This window comes from Numenius arquata, chromosome 16 (genome assembly GCF_964106895.1).
Source record: "Numenius arquata chromosome 16, bNumArq3.hap1.1, whole genome shotgun sequence".
NCBI lineage: Eukaryota > Metazoa > Chordata > Aves > Charadriiformes > Scolopacidae > Numenius > Numenius arquata.
In genome coordinates, this window is record NC_133591.1 from 17,322,152 (window position 1) to 17,339,353 (window position 17,202).

Genomic DNA, 17,202 nt, shown 5'->3' on the forward strand with positions numbered 1-17,202 from the left:
GAGGCAGTTCAAGGGTTCGTTTCTCACCTTTCTGAGCTTTCTTCAGTTCTGCTAGCTCTTCTTCCCCAGCGCTGTCTGTGAGCTGTGAGCAGAGAGAGCTCAGATTAGCTGCCTCCCAACAAGATTATAAACACTTGACAAAAACACCTTCTGCTGAGGAAACCAATACACTCTACCTCGACCACCACTTCACTGGAATCCTTCCTCTCTTCTTTCACTGCCACAAATTTGCCCCGTTTTGCTTTCTCCTTCTTGTATTCCCCCTCCTCCTCAGATGCATCCTCTGTGTTGTTCAAGGTCCTCTTCCGAGTGCTGGAGGCCTGTAGGAAGCAAACAAGCTCTAGCTACAATTCCAGCATGCTACTAACCTAAACTTTCCTTCAGCCAAGTTTAAAAAAAAAAAAAAGCTCAGTATCCAGTATTTAGTTTGATAGTTAACTAGCTTTTCCAGAAGGTTTTAGCAGGTGCTACATGATCATGCAAACGCTCACCCCACCACTCTTTTTTCTCCCCCCTGGGGAAACAACCTAGTCTAACAGGAAAGAGATGAAAGAAGTCTTCATGAGGAGTGTAGAATGGTGCCCTAACCCAAAAGTAAAGTAAAAGTTATCTTGTACTGCACAGGGACTACAGGGCAAATCCCACATGACAGGCTATGCAGAACAGTAGGTAAGGAGCTGACAGGTTTTATCCCATCAAGTCTTACCTGTGGGGATTTGACAGTGGCAGATTTCTTTAGTGCTGCAACCTTGGCAGCTTTTGTACTGGATGTCTCACGTGAGCTTTTGGGGTTCTGCAGGGCAGAAGAGGCTGGTTTCATCGTTGTACTTGGTTTGGCAAGAGTTTTTAAAGTGCTGTTAGACTTTCCAGCTGTCACAGTGTGCTGGTGTGTCCTGGAAGTGCTGGCCTCCTCCTTGGAGAGGATGCTTGCCAGTTTGGGAGTGCTGATATTTGGCCAAGCCGAAGAGCTCTTTTTCAGCTGACTGGTGGACTTGGGAAGAGGCGTAGGTGGTGGTGGTCTGCTGGGAGCGTTCTTGATTACATCAGGTAAAGGAGGAGATCGTGGGCGCTGAGGTCGGGTCTGTGACTGGGTGTTCTGAAACAAATGAGGGTACAGAGAGAGAAAGGACGGAAGAGTTGGGCACTGCTTTTCAGAACAGCTAAGGATTGCACAGAAGAGCACAAAGCCTACAGCATCCCATTTACCTCCCCTGCAGGCCGTGTGGACGCTTCCAGAGGCAGTTTCTTTAAGTCAGCTTGAGATCGAATTGGAGTGGTTTTCTATTTGAAAAATAAAAAAATAAATCAGAAAGGCCATCTATGAAAGCCACCAGGGCCTACCTGAACCCAGCCCAGAAAACAGTTTTCCAGTTTTAAATAAACAATCTGAAGAAGAAGGTGTGTTCTGTGTCAAGAGACACCCCTCCATCTGAACACCAGCAGTCACTCCCATTTTCCTAGCAGAAAACGAAATGCAAGCTGAAATGCTTGTTTTCTGTTATTAAAACAACCCATACCCAATGAATGAACACAGGTGGCATTAGGGGCAGAGACAGACATGACTCGGCATCAGCCATTTACACTAGGAGGTCCCTCAAACCTGCTGTGCTTAGCTGGAGACCTCCAGATTTACCTGCAGAGCTTCCAGCTTTTCCTGCTGCTGGCGGATTTTCTCTGACAGTTGTTTCTGCTTTTCCTCCTGTGATTTCAAGTCTTTCTTCAGAGTTCCCAGTGGTACCTTCTGCTTCTGCTCTGCAGCTTCACACCTAGCACAAAGGGAGTGCAAGACAACCTCAGCAACAGCAGAATGTGCTGTCTCACACACGCAGCACTGTCTCCAGATCCCAAATGCAGCAGTAAAACCACTTTTCTTTCCACAGCAGCCACAATCTCAAAAACAATTCTATTTATCTATCTTTATCTCAACCCATGAGGTTTTTATCTTTCCCCTCCTTTTCTCTCTACCCTACTGAGGCAGGGAGAGAGCAAGGCATGGTCCTAGTTGCTGGCTGGCGTTAAACCACAACAGGATCAAAAGTATAGCTGTTAAAAAACAAGCCATTTATGCTGAGAATTACCAATTCAGAGCCCAGGAGCTAAACAAAGCTTAGGAACAGCTGGAACTGGTTTTCTATACTGTTTCTGTACTCTGGACTTCTACAGCAGTTTTCCTTCCTATCAGCTTATGTCTTCATATCAATTCTTATTTTTACAGACTTACTTTCCATTTAGAAAGGAAAGCTTATTACCACTAACCTGTGATTAAGACATTGTTTACATGAGCCTTCCAACAGAAGATGCACTTTGCCTTGCAGCCCAAGCCCACAGTTTTCCTTTGCAGTATCCTTTAAGTATTTGCTTTTCCCATCCTATTCAGCTCATGGCTTATAAAACAGTGGTGAGTATCCTCCTGGAGGAAAACGCAGGTAGGAAACACATGGAAGTGGATTGGGATCACCTTCAAACCTCTGGCTGAGCAGCTGGCCCTCAAGAGTGGAAGAAGGGGACTGAGGGGTTCCCAGGCTCATCCAGTGTCACAAAACGGAGTCATGGAGAGGCACACCAGGATCAACCCCTTCAGGGCAAAGTCATGCAGGATGATGTGAGATAGAAAAAGCAACTCTTGCATAATGCAAGAGATCCGTCTGACTCTTACACTGCTTTGGAGCCAAGCTGTTAAAACTTCCTGCAAGTTTGAGTCTTACAGATAAAGGGAGGACCCTGCTCTTGTTGTGGCTCACACAGAGCTCCAAGAGGCTGATGAGAGGCTCTGATCCTGAATCCACCAACTGATGGGATATCCCCCAGTGTGCAAGATACATACTGTGATCTGCTTTGTCAGTGGAAAGGAGCACAAGCAGCAGTTTCTCCATCAGCCTCTTCTCAGCCGAAGCACTGCAGGGGTGTTTTTGAAAGAGTGATTATTCCTCAGCTAAGAAATTTCTGTCATAACTGCAAAATGACTGCTTGACACCAAAGCTGCAATTCCCAAAGATAAAGGTGAACAAGTAGCACCATACACACGTTTCCCAGCAGAGAAATGCCATCTCCTATGCCACTGCATGGATTGAGGCTCAAAACATTAGGCTGTATCTTACAGCACAAGAAAGTATGAAAGCGCCTGTTAGTTCTGCCATTGGGAAAAAATTCAGAATATTCATGACATTCAAAACTACAGATTGCACCACTAGAGCCAGCAAGTCAGGAAAAAAGGAATTGTCTTCAATGTCAGAATAGTTTGCAACTTCAGCACCAAGGCTTTGGTGATGCTCAAGGAGCTCTGAGCCAGAGAGTCACCCTCAGCTGGTGTTTCAACAGTGAGTCCAAATGCCATTTAGGACCCAACTGGATTTTAGGTATAAAAAGTGACAAGAGCGAGCCTGACACTGAAGTGACATACAGAAACACTGCCTTCTCTGTGACAAAGTAAGTGATGGTGCCACTTAGTGTTGACCGTGGCAACAGAAGGGGTGACTGCTTTACATGACAGAGATGGGGAAGGGCATCCAGTTCTCATGATCTGGGACAACATGCTACCAGCAGGAACTGAGGTGTAGGTGGACAAATCAGAAGGGTGGGGAACAGCTCAGTGCAGGCAGTCAATGCTGAGGCAGCCAAAGCCACCACATGGTGTTCTGATGCCAGGAGAGAGACTGATCATCAACTCTGACAGTACTTCATCTTCAACTTGGCTGGATGAGATTCTTCACAGATCCTCATGGCGCACAAGCTTGAGGCCCCTCACCCATGATGGCAACAGCAACTCTTTCCAAATCCTCAGTCCTCCCTCAGACAGTACAAATTCCTGGAATGGAACAGCTGGGGCACATGATCAAGGCACAGAGCTGATGGTGTGCAAACCCATGGCACGAGGACACAGCAAGAAACATCAGGCAGTAGAGCACTTGGAAGGGAAGTTCAGAAATGCAGTGACTGCAAGGAAGTCCTTCTTTCTACTGGCACCAACCAAGCCAGAGGAGTGCTAGTGCAACTTCTGTAGAAAACCTTCTGCCTTGTGTAAAAGGAAACGACCGCATTCACTTCTGGAAAGCGCACATAAGCCTATTCAGTCCAAAAACATTCTGCAGTTATTTATCCTCCCAAAGTAAGACTCCTGAGATCCCTTTCAAAGAAGCTGAAGTGATCAGAAGTTTGGATCACCTGTTCCAAAGCACTTCACCTGCCCTGTCCCACCTCCCTGCAAGGGGGATGTGGGACACCACCACGTGTGTGCACACTGGAGGCAACGCTAACTTGCTCCAACCAACATCCCAACATGTCCTCACATGAAATGCATCTAAACCCCTCCAAATTTTCAAGGTATTGTAAATACAAAATTAAAGTCTTTCATTAGTAAATCAACTTCCTGTTAGGTTACATGATAAAAAAGCTCCTCTGCACATACACAAAAGAGCACAAAGACAACGGCAAGTAGGGGAACCTGAGTAACACCCTTCCCTGGCTACTCCTAGGCCATCCCAGGAGCCACCAGCCCATCCAAGGCCCATTTCCACAAGCCCAGAGGCCCAAAGGCAGCTCAGGGAATGCAAATTAGTTACTTAGAGGAATAGATACCCCATTTGGACTCCTGCCAGGACTGTCCCAGGGCAGCCTCAGCCCCAGTGTCCAGTCAGTGGGAGTGGCTCTCCAAAGCATCTTTTGGACTGATGGGAGGAACCAAAGGCAGGTAGAGGAAGAGATAGAGATGATTTGGGGGAGAAGCAAACATGGGAAAACAGAGAAACAGAAGGCTAAAAAGGGCCAGTTGTACATAAACAGCTGGCTGGTCAGTACACTTGTCTTTGTACTAAACTCCACGTTAAACTATTTTCCTGGGTGAGGGGCTCTATTCTGCATGTGCATGTGTGTATGGGGGTCTGAGTACCAGCAGCTGGAGTGGGACCACTGGTTGCAGAGGCCTGTGTGCCTGGGTGGCAGCAGTTGCAGTGACTGCAGGCATGCACATGAACGTGTGATTCACAGCATGTGTTGGGCCAGACAGGCCAGCGAGGAGGTGGCCTGGGAGCAAGGGAAGAGGGTGGCAAAGGGCAAACCTGTAGGAGCTGACTCCTGGAAGGACCAGGGAGTCCTGCCTGACTGCTGGAGATGGGTATGGGGGTATAGGCAGAGCTGTGGGCACCTCTAGCCAGGAGTAGAAAATGTCTCTTACAGTAGGCTATAAATTATTTTGTTTTCACCACACTGATAGCAGTGAAGAGTTGGACAGCCTCGTCTCTGTCATTTGGAAACAGCTAGACAGGCAGGAGGAATGGGCCAACAGGAACTTTCTGAAATTCAGTACAGACAAATGCAAAGTCCTGCCACTGGGAAGGAGTAATCCCTTGCAGTAAAAAAGTCTGGGCACTGGCTGGCAGGGAGCAGGTCTGCTGTGAAGGTCCTGGTGAGCAGCAAGCTGAGCACAAGCCAGCCCTGGCAGCAAAAGCAACAACAGCACCTGGGCTGTATGAACAGGGAAGAGCAAGGATCCAGATCCACTACAGGATGGACAGCATGCCCAAGGTGAGACACTGGGAGGTCTGTAGGGTGCACATGTTATCTGTGTCCTGTACCCCTCAACCTCTGGGCTCATCTATCCCAGTGCAAGTAACCAGAGGGAAGGGATCCAGGGGCCAGATACAGACATTATTTTCACTAGTGGTCCTTCACCCTGATCAGCTAAGAGGGAAAAGGATGAGGCTGCTGGTGTGGTTTGCATGAGTGCTGTGCGTGTCCACCTGTGCTGACCTGCGTGGCCATATGTGCATACACACATGGACTATCTGTGTTTGTGTGTGTCTACCAGCAACACCTTCCCAGCCTTGCTCCTGCTTCCAGCCGGGGGGCTGGAGGCGCAGCAGCCTTTCCTCGGGCTTGCAGATTCATCCGTGCCCCAGCAGTTTAGTCAGAGGACATCCTCAGCACAACCACACTCTTCATAGCTCCACACCAGGGCACAAATACATGGAGTGACAGGGAAGATGGCATCGGTATCCTTCAAGTGACAGGTGCCAAAAGGAAGAAGCCAGAAAATCAATGCTTTCTAAATATCAACATCAACATTTCTTTGTAGCCTTTTCAGCCATAGATGTTAAATTTTTTATTCCAATTAAAAGTTACCACCTGAATTGTCTTTAAGCACTTTGTCTGTAAGCACTGAGTCAAAGCACCTCAAAGCCAAGCAGCTTCCCTCATTATACAATTAGGACAAGAATCAGCTTCTAGCAGTGTCTTTCTTCATAGAGTAGCAGCCTAGAGCAATAGTTTTCCTCAAATAAATTACTAGATCTTACCTAAAGTTTGTAACTGTGAAACACACTGCTGGTGTGCTGGAATTGAACACTGCTGGAATTGATGTTTTGCTCCCCCAAGTGTGCAAAACATCATTCTTGGGCTCACTGCAACTCAGAGATGTTGCTGCAGTTTGCGTGTCCAATGGGTTGGAGCTATAGTAGCAATAAGGACAATTGCACATAGCACACTCAGCCTGTACTTACAACTATTCTTCAGTTGCTGTCTATGCTACTACATTAAAATTAATATGCATAAACTAAGGCTACAATCGTATTTCCAGTGGCAGTGCAGAAAAAACATAAAGGAACTCAATTTGACCAAATCACTGGTTGAGGTTAGAGGGGCCCCTGCAGGTCATCTGGTCCAATCCCCTGCTCAGGCAGGGCCACTTGGAATTGGTTGACCAGGATCACGTCCTGGAATATCTCCAGGACAGAGACTGCACAACCTCCCTGGGCACCCTGTGCCAGGGCTTGGTTACCCTTACAGGGAAAAAGTGTTTCCTGATGTGCAGAGGGAACCTCCTGTGTTCCACCTTGTACCCATGGCCTCTGGTCCTGCCACTGGGCACCACTGGGAAGAGCCAGGGTCTGTCCTCTTTGCAGCCTGCCTTCAGGTATTTACGTACATCGATGAGATCCCCTGGACCCTTCTCTGCTCCAGGCTGAACGGGCATGTCCTCCTTCCTGGGCTCGTTCCTCTCCAGGGGCAGGACTTTGCAATTCCTCTGGTTGAACCTCATGAAGTTCCTGTTGGCCCATTTCTCCAGCCTGTCCAGCTTCCTCTGGAAGGATGCACAACCCTCTGGCACATCAGCCACCCCTCCCAGCTTAGTACCATCTACAAACTTGCTGAGGGTGCACACTGCAATTTGTGTATTGCACAAATGCCCACCAACACGTCAGCTCCAAATACACACATCATCACTACTTTTCACTGGCTGTGAGCACAGCTTAAAGGTATAGAATTACTGCCTATCCCCCCAATTGTTCTCAAAGAACACATAACCAGAAAAAAAAAAAAAGTGTGCAGATATAGCATGCTGCAGAAAAGTCTTTATATTAACTGATTCTTACCTGTCTTGTTCAGGATCAGGGTTCATAGAGCACACCCAGCTATCAGGGTAATTCTTCTCCACTGAGCTCAGCTGGAATGGGAGAGTCCGCCATTTCAGACATACATCTGTTAGACAAATAATTTGCAAGTCAGAAGTATAGAGCCTGAGCAACAAAATAATTATTTTCCATAGCACTTCTCAAGCCCATTTAATACCCAAGGACCCCACCAATTTCCAAAGTATATGCAACGACAGTAAGACTACTGGCCAAAAAGGGTGAGACAGCCACAGGATATACTAAGTCAATTCTTTCTTTATGCTCACAAAATGCTTGGAAGAAGACCTTAAATCTTGTGCAAGGCATCCATAACAAGAATCTGATGAAGCCTGGCATCAGCTGACACTAGAAGACCTCACACTCACTGCTGCAATGACAGCACGTACAAACCAAACTGAACAGCCAGTCTCTGAATTCACTGCTCATCTCCAAAGTCAGGCTGTCTCCTACTGATATCAACACAAAATAAGTCAGATTTATCCACTAAATAAATAAATAAATAAATTGTAATAATCTAATAAATTTTAGATGAACCAGGAAGACAGATTTGGCTTCCAGAGCATTGCTGGCCTCCCAGAAAATCAACAGCTTAAAAAAAAAAAGCAATCAAATTTTGCCAAGAAAATTCTTAAATTAGGTTCTGGAAGGATGTCAACAGCAGGGGACAAGAAGAATGACAGGAAAGCCCCTTCTCTTTGGGAGGAACTTGAAAAGGGCTAAGAATACTGTCAAGGTAGGAGAGCCTTGCAAAATAATTCCACAAGGCTGGCCTTGCATTCCTTGCTACATCCTTATCCCCAAGTCCTATAGGGAAAATGAGGTTGAGAGAGTTTGGTGTCCCTCTACTAAGAGACAAAGTGGTTGTGTTGAGATCTTCCTTACCCCAGTAAGGGCTTAGCCAGGGCTGTTTACAGGTGCACAGAAGAGAACTTGCATTAAATTTGAAAGCTGACTGTAAATGGTTCCCTCCTGTGCTCACACCTAGAACCTATTAGCAGGCCAGTGCATCAGAATACAAATTACTTGGCCACTTTCCATTGCCTACAGGGAAGTTTCAGATCTTATTCCAGCATTGGGATGGGTGGCTTTGGCCAGTTCCTGTGACATTTTTAAGCCCATTCTCAACACTGCTGCTGGCCACACCTGCCCCATTCTGTAAGGGCACCTGAAGAACACCATGGTTAGTAACTGTGCAGGTAAGGAATCTTAAGCCAAGATGTCTAAGTGCACCATCAAGTGCAGACAAAGGTAACTCATGGAAGGAGACAAGCCCTAGAAGGGGATAATGATAGCAAAGCTCATCTCAAATCTCCTACCCGTTTAGCTGCTCCCCAACTGCAGCCAGGAGTCTTTCCCCCCTTCCCCAGGGAGGACCAGCCTCCTAATCACAGCCTGGCTGGACGCACCGCACTGAATCGTGGTAGGGATCTCCATGGCTCTCCGGCGTTTGTAGCGCAGTTCACTAGATGGAGGCTGGTTCCAGTTTGCTGACAAATAACCAAATTCATCCCAGAACTTGATGATACCTCTCTGGGCTGGAAAACAAACAAGCCCCTGCTCAGTATGGAGCCATTACAACAAAAATCTCCACCTGCTGTCCTCCTGCCACCAAAGTTTCCACTTCCAGCCCCTGGTAATTGTGAAGCTTTGTTACCTATAGCAACATCCTTCCAATACTGAGCCAAATGCTCTCCCATGGCCTTCAGCAGGTGTCGATACTCTTTGGCATCAGCAAAGTCTTGTTTATTATGGGTTGGCTCCAGAACCAAATAGGGCACATCCACCACACCTACCACTCCACCACATGCCCTGGAAGAGGGACACACAGTCACAAACATCATTAAACTACATCATTGTTCAGAGAAACAATATTGAAAATAGCAGATTACACACACCCAACCCATTCCTGCAGCAGGACTGGTTTTAATTTAACAGCTTTCTAAATCAGACTTCAGCTGGCATGCAAAAAGTAAGGTGGGCTCAAATGTTTGTATTTGCCTTCAGGACCTATTCTCCCTGTCCCTAGAATGAGGCAGTATTGCTACCAGTATCCATCAACCCCAAATACCAGCATGAAGCACAAAAGCCTCATACTGCTGCAGGTACGACCAAAATCTCTGTAGAGAACTCTATATTGAGAAGCCAGGGAAATATTGGGGAATATTAAATATAACTTGTTTGTCAGAGTCCAAACTAACAGCTGACAAAATGAGTAAGCCTCACGCTCATAAAGAACAATTAATCATAGAATCATCTAGGTTGGAAAAGACCCTTGGGATCATCGAGTCCAACCATCTACTCTACTCTACAAAGTTCTTCCCTACACCATATCTCCCAACACCACATCTAAGCGACTCTTAGACTCATCCAAGGATGGTGACTCAACCCCCTCCCTGGGCAGCCTGTTTCGGTGTCTGATCACTCTTTCTGTGAAGAATTTCTTCCTAATGTCCAGTCTAAACCTACCCTGTTGCAGCTTGAATCCATTCTCTCTTGTTCTATCGCTATTTGCTTGTGAGAAGGGACCAGCACCAACCTCTCTACAGTGTCCTTTCAAGTAGTTATAGAGAGTGATGAGGTCTCCCCTCAGTCTCCTCTTCCTCAAACTAAGCAGTCCCAGCTCCCTCAATCATTCTTCATACAATTTATTCTCCAGGCCCTTCACCAGCTTCATTGCCCTCCTCTGTACCCGCTCCAGCGCCTCGATATCTCTCTTGTATTGAGGTGCCCAAAACTGGACACAATACTCGAGGTGTACTCAGCACTTGGTGAGGCCACAGGGGGACAATCACCTCCCTACTTCTGCTGGTCACGCTATTTCTAATACAAGGCAGGATGCCATTGGCTTTCTTGGCCACCTGGGCACACTGTCGGCTCATATTCAGCTGCTTGACAATTAGAACCCCCAAGTCCTTTTCCACCAGGCAGCTCCAGCCACACTTCCCCAAGCCTGTACCGATGCGTGGGGTTGTTGTAGCCCAAGTGCAGGACTTGGCACTTGGCCTTGTTGAAGCTCATACCGTTAACGTTGGCCCATCGATCCAACCTATCTAAGTCTCTCTGTAGAGCCTCCCTGTCCTCATGCAGATCAACACTCCCACTTAACTTGATGTCATCTGCGAACTTACAGATGATACACTATGTCATTATCAAGATCGTCAATGAAGACGTTAAACAGAAATGGTCCCAACACTGAGCCCTGGGGAACACCACTTGTGACCGACCGCCAGCTGGATTCAACTCCATTGAGCATCACTCTTTGGGACCGTCCAGACAGCCAGTGCTTGATCCAGCAGATTGTATGCTCACCCAGGCCATGTGCAGCTAGTTTTTCCACTAGAATTCTATGGGGAACAGTGTCAAATGCTTTTTGAAAGTCCAGGTAGATAATATCCACAGCCTTTCCCTCATCCAATAATCGGGTCATCTTGTCATAGAAGGAGATCAGGTTCGTCTGGCAGGACCCGCCTTTCATAAACCCATGCTGACTAGGCCTGATCCCCTGGTTGCCCATTATATGGTTTGTGACGGCACTCAAGATGACCTGCTCCATGACCTTCCCTGGTATCGAGGTCAGGCTGACAGGTCTATAGTTTCCTGGATCCTCCTTTTTGCCTTTCTTGTGGATGGGTGTTACATTTGCCACCCTCCAGTCCATCGGGACCTCCCCAGTTAGCCATGACTTCATATAAATAATGGAAAGCGGTTTGGCGAGCACGTCTGCCAACTCCTTCAGCACTCTTGGGTGTAGCCCATCCGGTCCCATAGACTTGTGTGCATCCAAACGGTGTAGCAGGTCACTGATCTCTTCCTCTTTAATTGTGATGCCCTCGTTCTGCTTCCCCTCCCTGTCTCCTAGCTCATGAGGCTGGGTGTCCAGGGAACAGCTAGTTCCACTGCTAAAGACTGAGGCAAAGCAGGCGTTGAGCACCTCAGCCTTTTCCTTGTCCTTGCTGACTATGTTTCCCTCTGCATCCGATAAAGGAGAGAGATTTTCCCTAATCCTCCTTTTGTTGTTAATGAATTTATAGAAACATTTTTTATTATCCTTAACAGCTGTGGCTAGGTTGAGCTCTAGCTGCGCTTTGGGTCTCCTAATTTTCGCCCTGCATAGCTTCACTACCTCTTTATAGTTTTCATGAGAGGCCTGCCCCCTCTTCCAAAGGTTGTAGACTCTCCTTTTGTTTCTGAGATCCAGCAAAAGATCCCTATTTAGCCAGGCTGGCCTCCTTCCTCGCCTACTTGTTTTTCGGCACATGGGGACAGCCTGCTCCTGTGCCTTTAAGACTTCTTTCTTGAAGTATGTCCATCCTTCCTGGACTCCTATATCCTTCAGGGCAGCCTCCCAAGGGATTTTGTCTAGCAGTCTTCTGAACAGGTCAAAGTTTGCCCTCTGGAAGTCTAAGGTGGCAGTTTTAGTAACCCCTCTCCTTGTTTCTCCAGGGATCGAGAACTCAATCATCTCATGATCACTGTGCCCTAGACAGCCTCCAGCCTTTACTTCCCCCACAAGTTCTTCCCTGTTCACAAAAAGCAGGTCCAGGAGGGCACTTCCCCTGGTCGGCCCACTTACCAGCTGCGTGAGGAAGTTATCCTCCACACACTTTAGGAACCTCTTGGATTGCTCCCTCTCTGCCGTGTTGTATTCCCAGGAGATACCTGGGAAGTTGAAGTCCCCCACGAGAACAAGGGCGGGTGACTGCAAGAGCTCTGCCAGTTGCTGATAGTTTCTACATCCTGGTTTGGAGGTCCATAATAAACTCCCACCATGATATCTGCCTTGTTGACTTTCCCCTTGATTCTAACCCATAAACACTCTACACTGTCATTCCCATTATTAAGTTCTAGGCATTCAAATGTGTCTTTAACATAGAGGGCCACCCCGCCGCCTCTCCTTCCTTGTCTATCCCTTCTAAAGAGTTGGTAGCCATCAATTGCAGTGCTCCAGTTGTGTAAGTCTTCCCACCACATTTCTGTGATGGCAACCACATCATAGTTTTCCTGGTGTACAATGGCCTCCAACTCCTCCTGTTTTTTGCCCATACTGCGTGCATTTGTGTAGATGCACTTTAGCTGGGCTAATTTTCCTGCCACTTTTATGGGGGGCAAAGCCCCAACACCCCCCTGATCATGCTCAGACCCTTCTGTGGTTGCCAGCCTATCACTATCCCTGATGTCATCACCACATGGGCTACCATCCCCCACCTCTACTGAGACAACAGGCCACAAGACCTTGCTAGTGCTTTTACCCACCAGCACTGGTAATCTGCTCCCAGGCTCCTTTTTAGTAATCCTGGTTTCATCCCCATCCCCCTTCAAACCTAGTTCAAAGCCCTTTCAATGAGTCCTGCTAATTCTTGCCCCAGTATTCTTCTTCCCCTTTGGGTATGGCTTGCCCCACCTGTTGCCAGCAGGCCTGGTGTCCTGTAGATCATCCCATGATCAAGGAAACCAAAGTTCTGCCGGTTACACCAGCCTCGGAGCCAGGAGTTAATCTGCTGGCTCTTCCTGTTTATCCTCTCATCAATTCCTGCAAGTGGTGGGATAGAGGAGAACACAACTTGTGCTCCTGTTCCCTTAGCCAGCCGTCCAAGGGCTCTAAAGTCTCTCTTCAGTGCCCTTGGACTACTGGTAGCTACCTCGTCACCGCCTACTTGAAAAACTAGTAACAGATAGTAATCTGAGGGCCGGACCAGGGTAGGGAGATTTTTCTGTATATCCTTAATCCTGGCCCCAGGGAGGCAGCTGACTTCCCTGTGGGATGGATCCGGTCTGCAAATGGGGCTTTCTGTTCCCCACAGAAGGGAGTCACCCACCACAATTACCTTCCTTTTTTTTGTTGTTGCTGAAGTCCTAAGGCGTGGGGTTGGGTGGCTGGCTCTGGGCAGCTCACTGCACAGATCTTCGTCTCCATCCTCATATGCCTGGCCCTCGATTTCCAAAGCCCCGTACCTATTTTGTAAGTGCAACTGGGAAGGTGAGGGGGGCCAGGAGGGGTTTTGCTCGTGCCTCCGAGGAGGGACCTGCCTCCATTCCCCATTGTCCCTTAAGTCCCTCTCTTCTGCCTGGTGACAGGGAGATCATCCACCTCCTGTAGAGCCTCTGCCCGATGCCTGTGCCTCAGGGTACGGCTCCACCGATCTATTTCACTTTCACGTCTCTGATGCTTCTAAGTCTTTCTACCTCTTCCTTCAGTTCCATCACCTGCCTGAGCAGGCGGTTTACTTGATCACGGCGCACACGGGCGGTGTCACTGGCTCCCTTGGGAACAAGCGCCAGGCTCAGGCATTCGCTGCAGCCGGAGACCCGCACAGACACGTGTTTTTGCGGGGGCTCGGTCTGAGTTCCCACACTCCTCCTTGCGGTGCACTCCGCAGGTGCCGGGGACATGTTCTCCTCCGGCGCGGGAGGGGACCGCCCACCGCCGGCTGCTTCCCTCACGCTCCGCGCGCTGATACTCCCGGCACGCGCTCTGCCCCTGCCGCCGCTGGAGCCGCCCGCCCCGCCCCCAGCCCCGTCAGCCTCGCGAGATTCCCGACTCGCTTCGGGTCTCTCCGCTCTCCCTCGGCTTCTCCGTCTCCGCGAAGGCCCCTCTCCGTCTCCATCTAGTCCAAATTTAAAGCCGCAGAACAGGGTTCTATGTAGGAACATGCCAGGCTTAAGCAAAAAGATTGCTGAAAAATATCCAGGAACTCACATGCCACCCTCCAGCTGTGGGCCCACCTTCTCATACATCTTTATCAGACGACTGCAGTTATAAATGAACATGCCATCCAATTCACGGTGCTCAATATTCACACCAAAAATAAAATTCAGTTCTTTGGGTTCCTTCAGTGCCCTGTGAAAGAATGAAACAGAGCCTCAGAGATGTTGAGAATCAAACTAATTGTTTGCTGTCATTAAACAGAGGGTATGGAAATCCAGCACCTTTGCGCATTATGGGTTCACTAACACCTGTCCTGTAGTCTGCTGTTTCTGAAATCCAAGAAGCATTTGTTGAAGGTGCATTACAACTAAAGACACAAAATACAGAAACTATGCAATACAGACACCAATTTAGGCTGGACAGTGTATGTTCAGTTAATTTAATTACTCATTTGGCTATGCTTTCTCCTTCAGGAACGGATTCTGTTTTTTATTTCAGATTTGCTTGTTCAAAACATTACAGTTAACCAGTTTTATCAAAGTACTGTTAGGTCCAGACTGGTCCTCTCCAATGCTGTTTTGGTTTGTATTTTCCAGATGCAGATCTCTGTGCTAGATAAACCATGAAAATTAACATTTTGATATAAAGCTACAGTCTTGAAATTCAGGTTCTGGAAAAGTTCTTGTAATTACAAGTTGTACAATGCTATTACTCCAAGTTCAAAAGCTGGAAGATAAAAATCTCTGCTTGGGCTGTGTGTTGTTTTTCTGGAAATGACAGCATAGGAATTCGCATGATTTCTACTTTATCTATGCAGCCGATGACTTCAACGGGAGTTGGTCTCAAGTACGTTTGTGAGCACATGTGATTTCCAAATTGGAATCTTTGATTATTAGGAATTGTATCTCCTGTGGTGCAGAAAGCCTCAAGAGATCTCTTTGCGTTATAAATGAAACAAAATCCCTGTGTATCACAAACAGAACTATTGGTTTTTAACAAGCTAAATTAAGTAGATTCAACAGCTTCCACGAAATCCATGCTGAGGATTTTTCACAGTAAGGATCCTCAGTTTCAGGCTGAAGGTATCATCAAATGTGAGGTCCAAACTTTTAACTATTGCAAGACACTGGCCTACCCACCCCTCTCATTTTTGACTTCCCTTATTTTTCCTCCCACAGCAAATTCTTAGCACTTATGTGCTTTATCCCAATTAGGAATTTGGCTTCTTCTTAAGCGATCAGTTGAAGATAGTGGAACTCTTTCAACTGATCCGTTGACTGTACAGTGTCAGATACTAAAAGAATCTGAGCTGTACTGACATGAAAACCAGGTAAACATCTACAGAAAACAAGCCAAATCCAAAGATGTTTTTTAGCAAGAAGGGAATAGCAAAAGCAAGCAGAACAGCAAACTCGGTCCCTTTGATTCAGCAGCCGGGGCATACAGGATGACCACAGATACTTCAGCTTTGAGCTGAGCTGTTCCTTCCACCACACAAGCAAAGTAGGGGAGACATCTGAGCACACGGAATGAACAGCCTGGTAAAACCAGAGCTCTGAACCACCCTGCACTCACCGCTGCTTTGCATCCTTGATCCTTTTCTTGACATCAGCCTCCCGGCGCATGGTTATTGCGGAGTTTTGGACTTGACGTAGCATCACCTGCAAACAGGCATCGCACAGTAAAATCGCTGCTGAGAAATTCATGAAATTAACTCACTTCTATGATTTCTTCCCCCTTCAAGATCTCAGAAATGTTTTAAATGTAAAGCATTCATGGTGGAGGCTGACAATCAGCATGCCTTTCCATCTAGGGCAGCACTTGCTGCTAGGTTCTTTAAGCAGCTACACAGTTGTTTGGAAGAAAATGTGTAAATGCAACTAAAGGTCTAAGGCACCTGAAACCAGAGGGAAATGGAGGCACAGGGAAACAGCCAGGGTGCTTGGATACAGTTGTTTCCATCAGATGCCAGTAGGAAGTATAGTGATTTTAAGCTGGTCTCGCTTGCTGGCCCACCCAGCTTCCCCACAAGCCCTCTGACCACCTCACCGCAGGCTGGGTCTCAGTCCTGTCCCCATCCAGAGCCAGAGCCCCACGGGGAGGGAGCAAACAGCCCCTCTCCGAAAGCCCCAGCCAAATGCTTTGGAGCCAGTGGTGCAGGCAGAGAGGAGGAGCAGCCAAAAAGCACCCAATTTTACTTCTGTCCAAAAACCTCACGTTCCCCTGGCCTCTTCTGCAGAGTCCGACATCAAAGCAAGCGCCTGGGGGCTGGGGACTGCCTTCCTATACAGGATACACTGCAGGTTGTGGGCAAGGGAACATCAGCCTCCTGCCTGGGCTGGAAACCTCACAGGGGTGTTGAAGCACATCCAGCAGTGATGAGACCACACAACACTGCTGGCAACTCGCCACCGACTTCAGTCGCCACCTGCTTAACCCACACACTGGGTGCTACCACTGCCTGCCGACCAGCCCCAGCCCCCAGAGCCTGAACCGTGGGGTGCTGCCGAAGCACAAGGCTCACCCTGGACTCCCGCGTGAGATCCCCTCCCAGGCGCAGCTCGAGGGCACGGGCTTTGCTCTCTGCCTCACGAGCCTTCTCCTCCGCTGAAACACACAGGGAAGAAGATGATGTCGACCATTCAGTACAGACAGTGTCTCATAAGGCATTCACCCGAGGAGACCGAATTCCAGAGAGCCTTTGCTGGGCTGACATGTACAAGGGTACAAAGGTAATACAAAAAGGCACAGAGTAAAACCTTACACACAAGAGGGCACTACCGACACGCCATCTGTAACTTGCTCAGAGGTCACAGTCAACACTGGCGTAATAGCAGGGCTAAACTCTGCAAAAGTGTGTTTAAATGAAGGATCCATGAAGACATTAGTGAGAAACCAGAAAGAGTAAGGATCCAAGTGGCCCTGCCTGCTCTGCCCTGAAGCGTGAAGGCAGAAAAAGGCTCTCACAAAACAAAGACTGAGTTCAGGCTTGAAAAGGAGTTACAAAGAGGCCATTTTCTTGCAGAGATGAAGGGAAAGGGATACTCTTAGAAATGCTTTTGTCTTTGATAACTGCTAAATTTTGGCTGGAACAAGACAAATCTGTGTTACACACAAAATCGGACACAGTGTTCTGAAAACCTACCACTA

The 17,202-nt window shown here is 47.8% G+C and overlaps 1 protein-coding gene across 2 annotated transcripts in view; it reads right to left on the reverse strand.

Moving 5' to 3' along the window:
- MORC2 (MORC family CW-type zinc finger 2) overlaps positions 1 to 17,202 on the reverse strand; it is a 51,236-nt gene that overhangs the window by 5,257 nt on the left and 28,777 nt on the right. For both annotated transcript variants that reach the window (XM_074159370.1, XM_074159371.1), the window contains exons 11-21: positions 16,577 to 16,659; positions 15,628 to 15,713; positions 14,104 to 14,244; positions 9,061 to 9,215; positions 8,813 to 8,941; positions 7,368 to 7,473; positions 1,634 to 1,766; positions 1,207 to 1,281; positions 722 to 1,087; positions 189 to 338; positions 28 to 82 (exon numbers count right to left, since the gene is read on the reverse strand). In XM_074159370.1, coding sequence (XP_074015471.1) covers positions 28 to 82; positions 189 to 338; positions 722 to 1,087; positions 1,207 to 1,281; positions 1,634 to 1,766; positions 7,368 to 7,473; positions 8,813 to 8,941; positions 9,061 to 9,215; positions 14,104 to 14,244; positions 15,628 to 15,713; positions 16,577 to 16,659 — 1,479 coding nt within the window. The remainder of the gene's footprint in view (positions 1 to 27; positions 83 to 188; positions 339 to 721; positions 1,088 to 1,206; positions 1,282 to 1,633; positions 1,767 to 7,367; positions 7,474 to 8,812; positions 8,942 to 9,060; positions 9,216 to 14,103; positions 14,245 to 15,627; positions 15,714 to 16,576; positions 16,660 to 17,202) is intronic.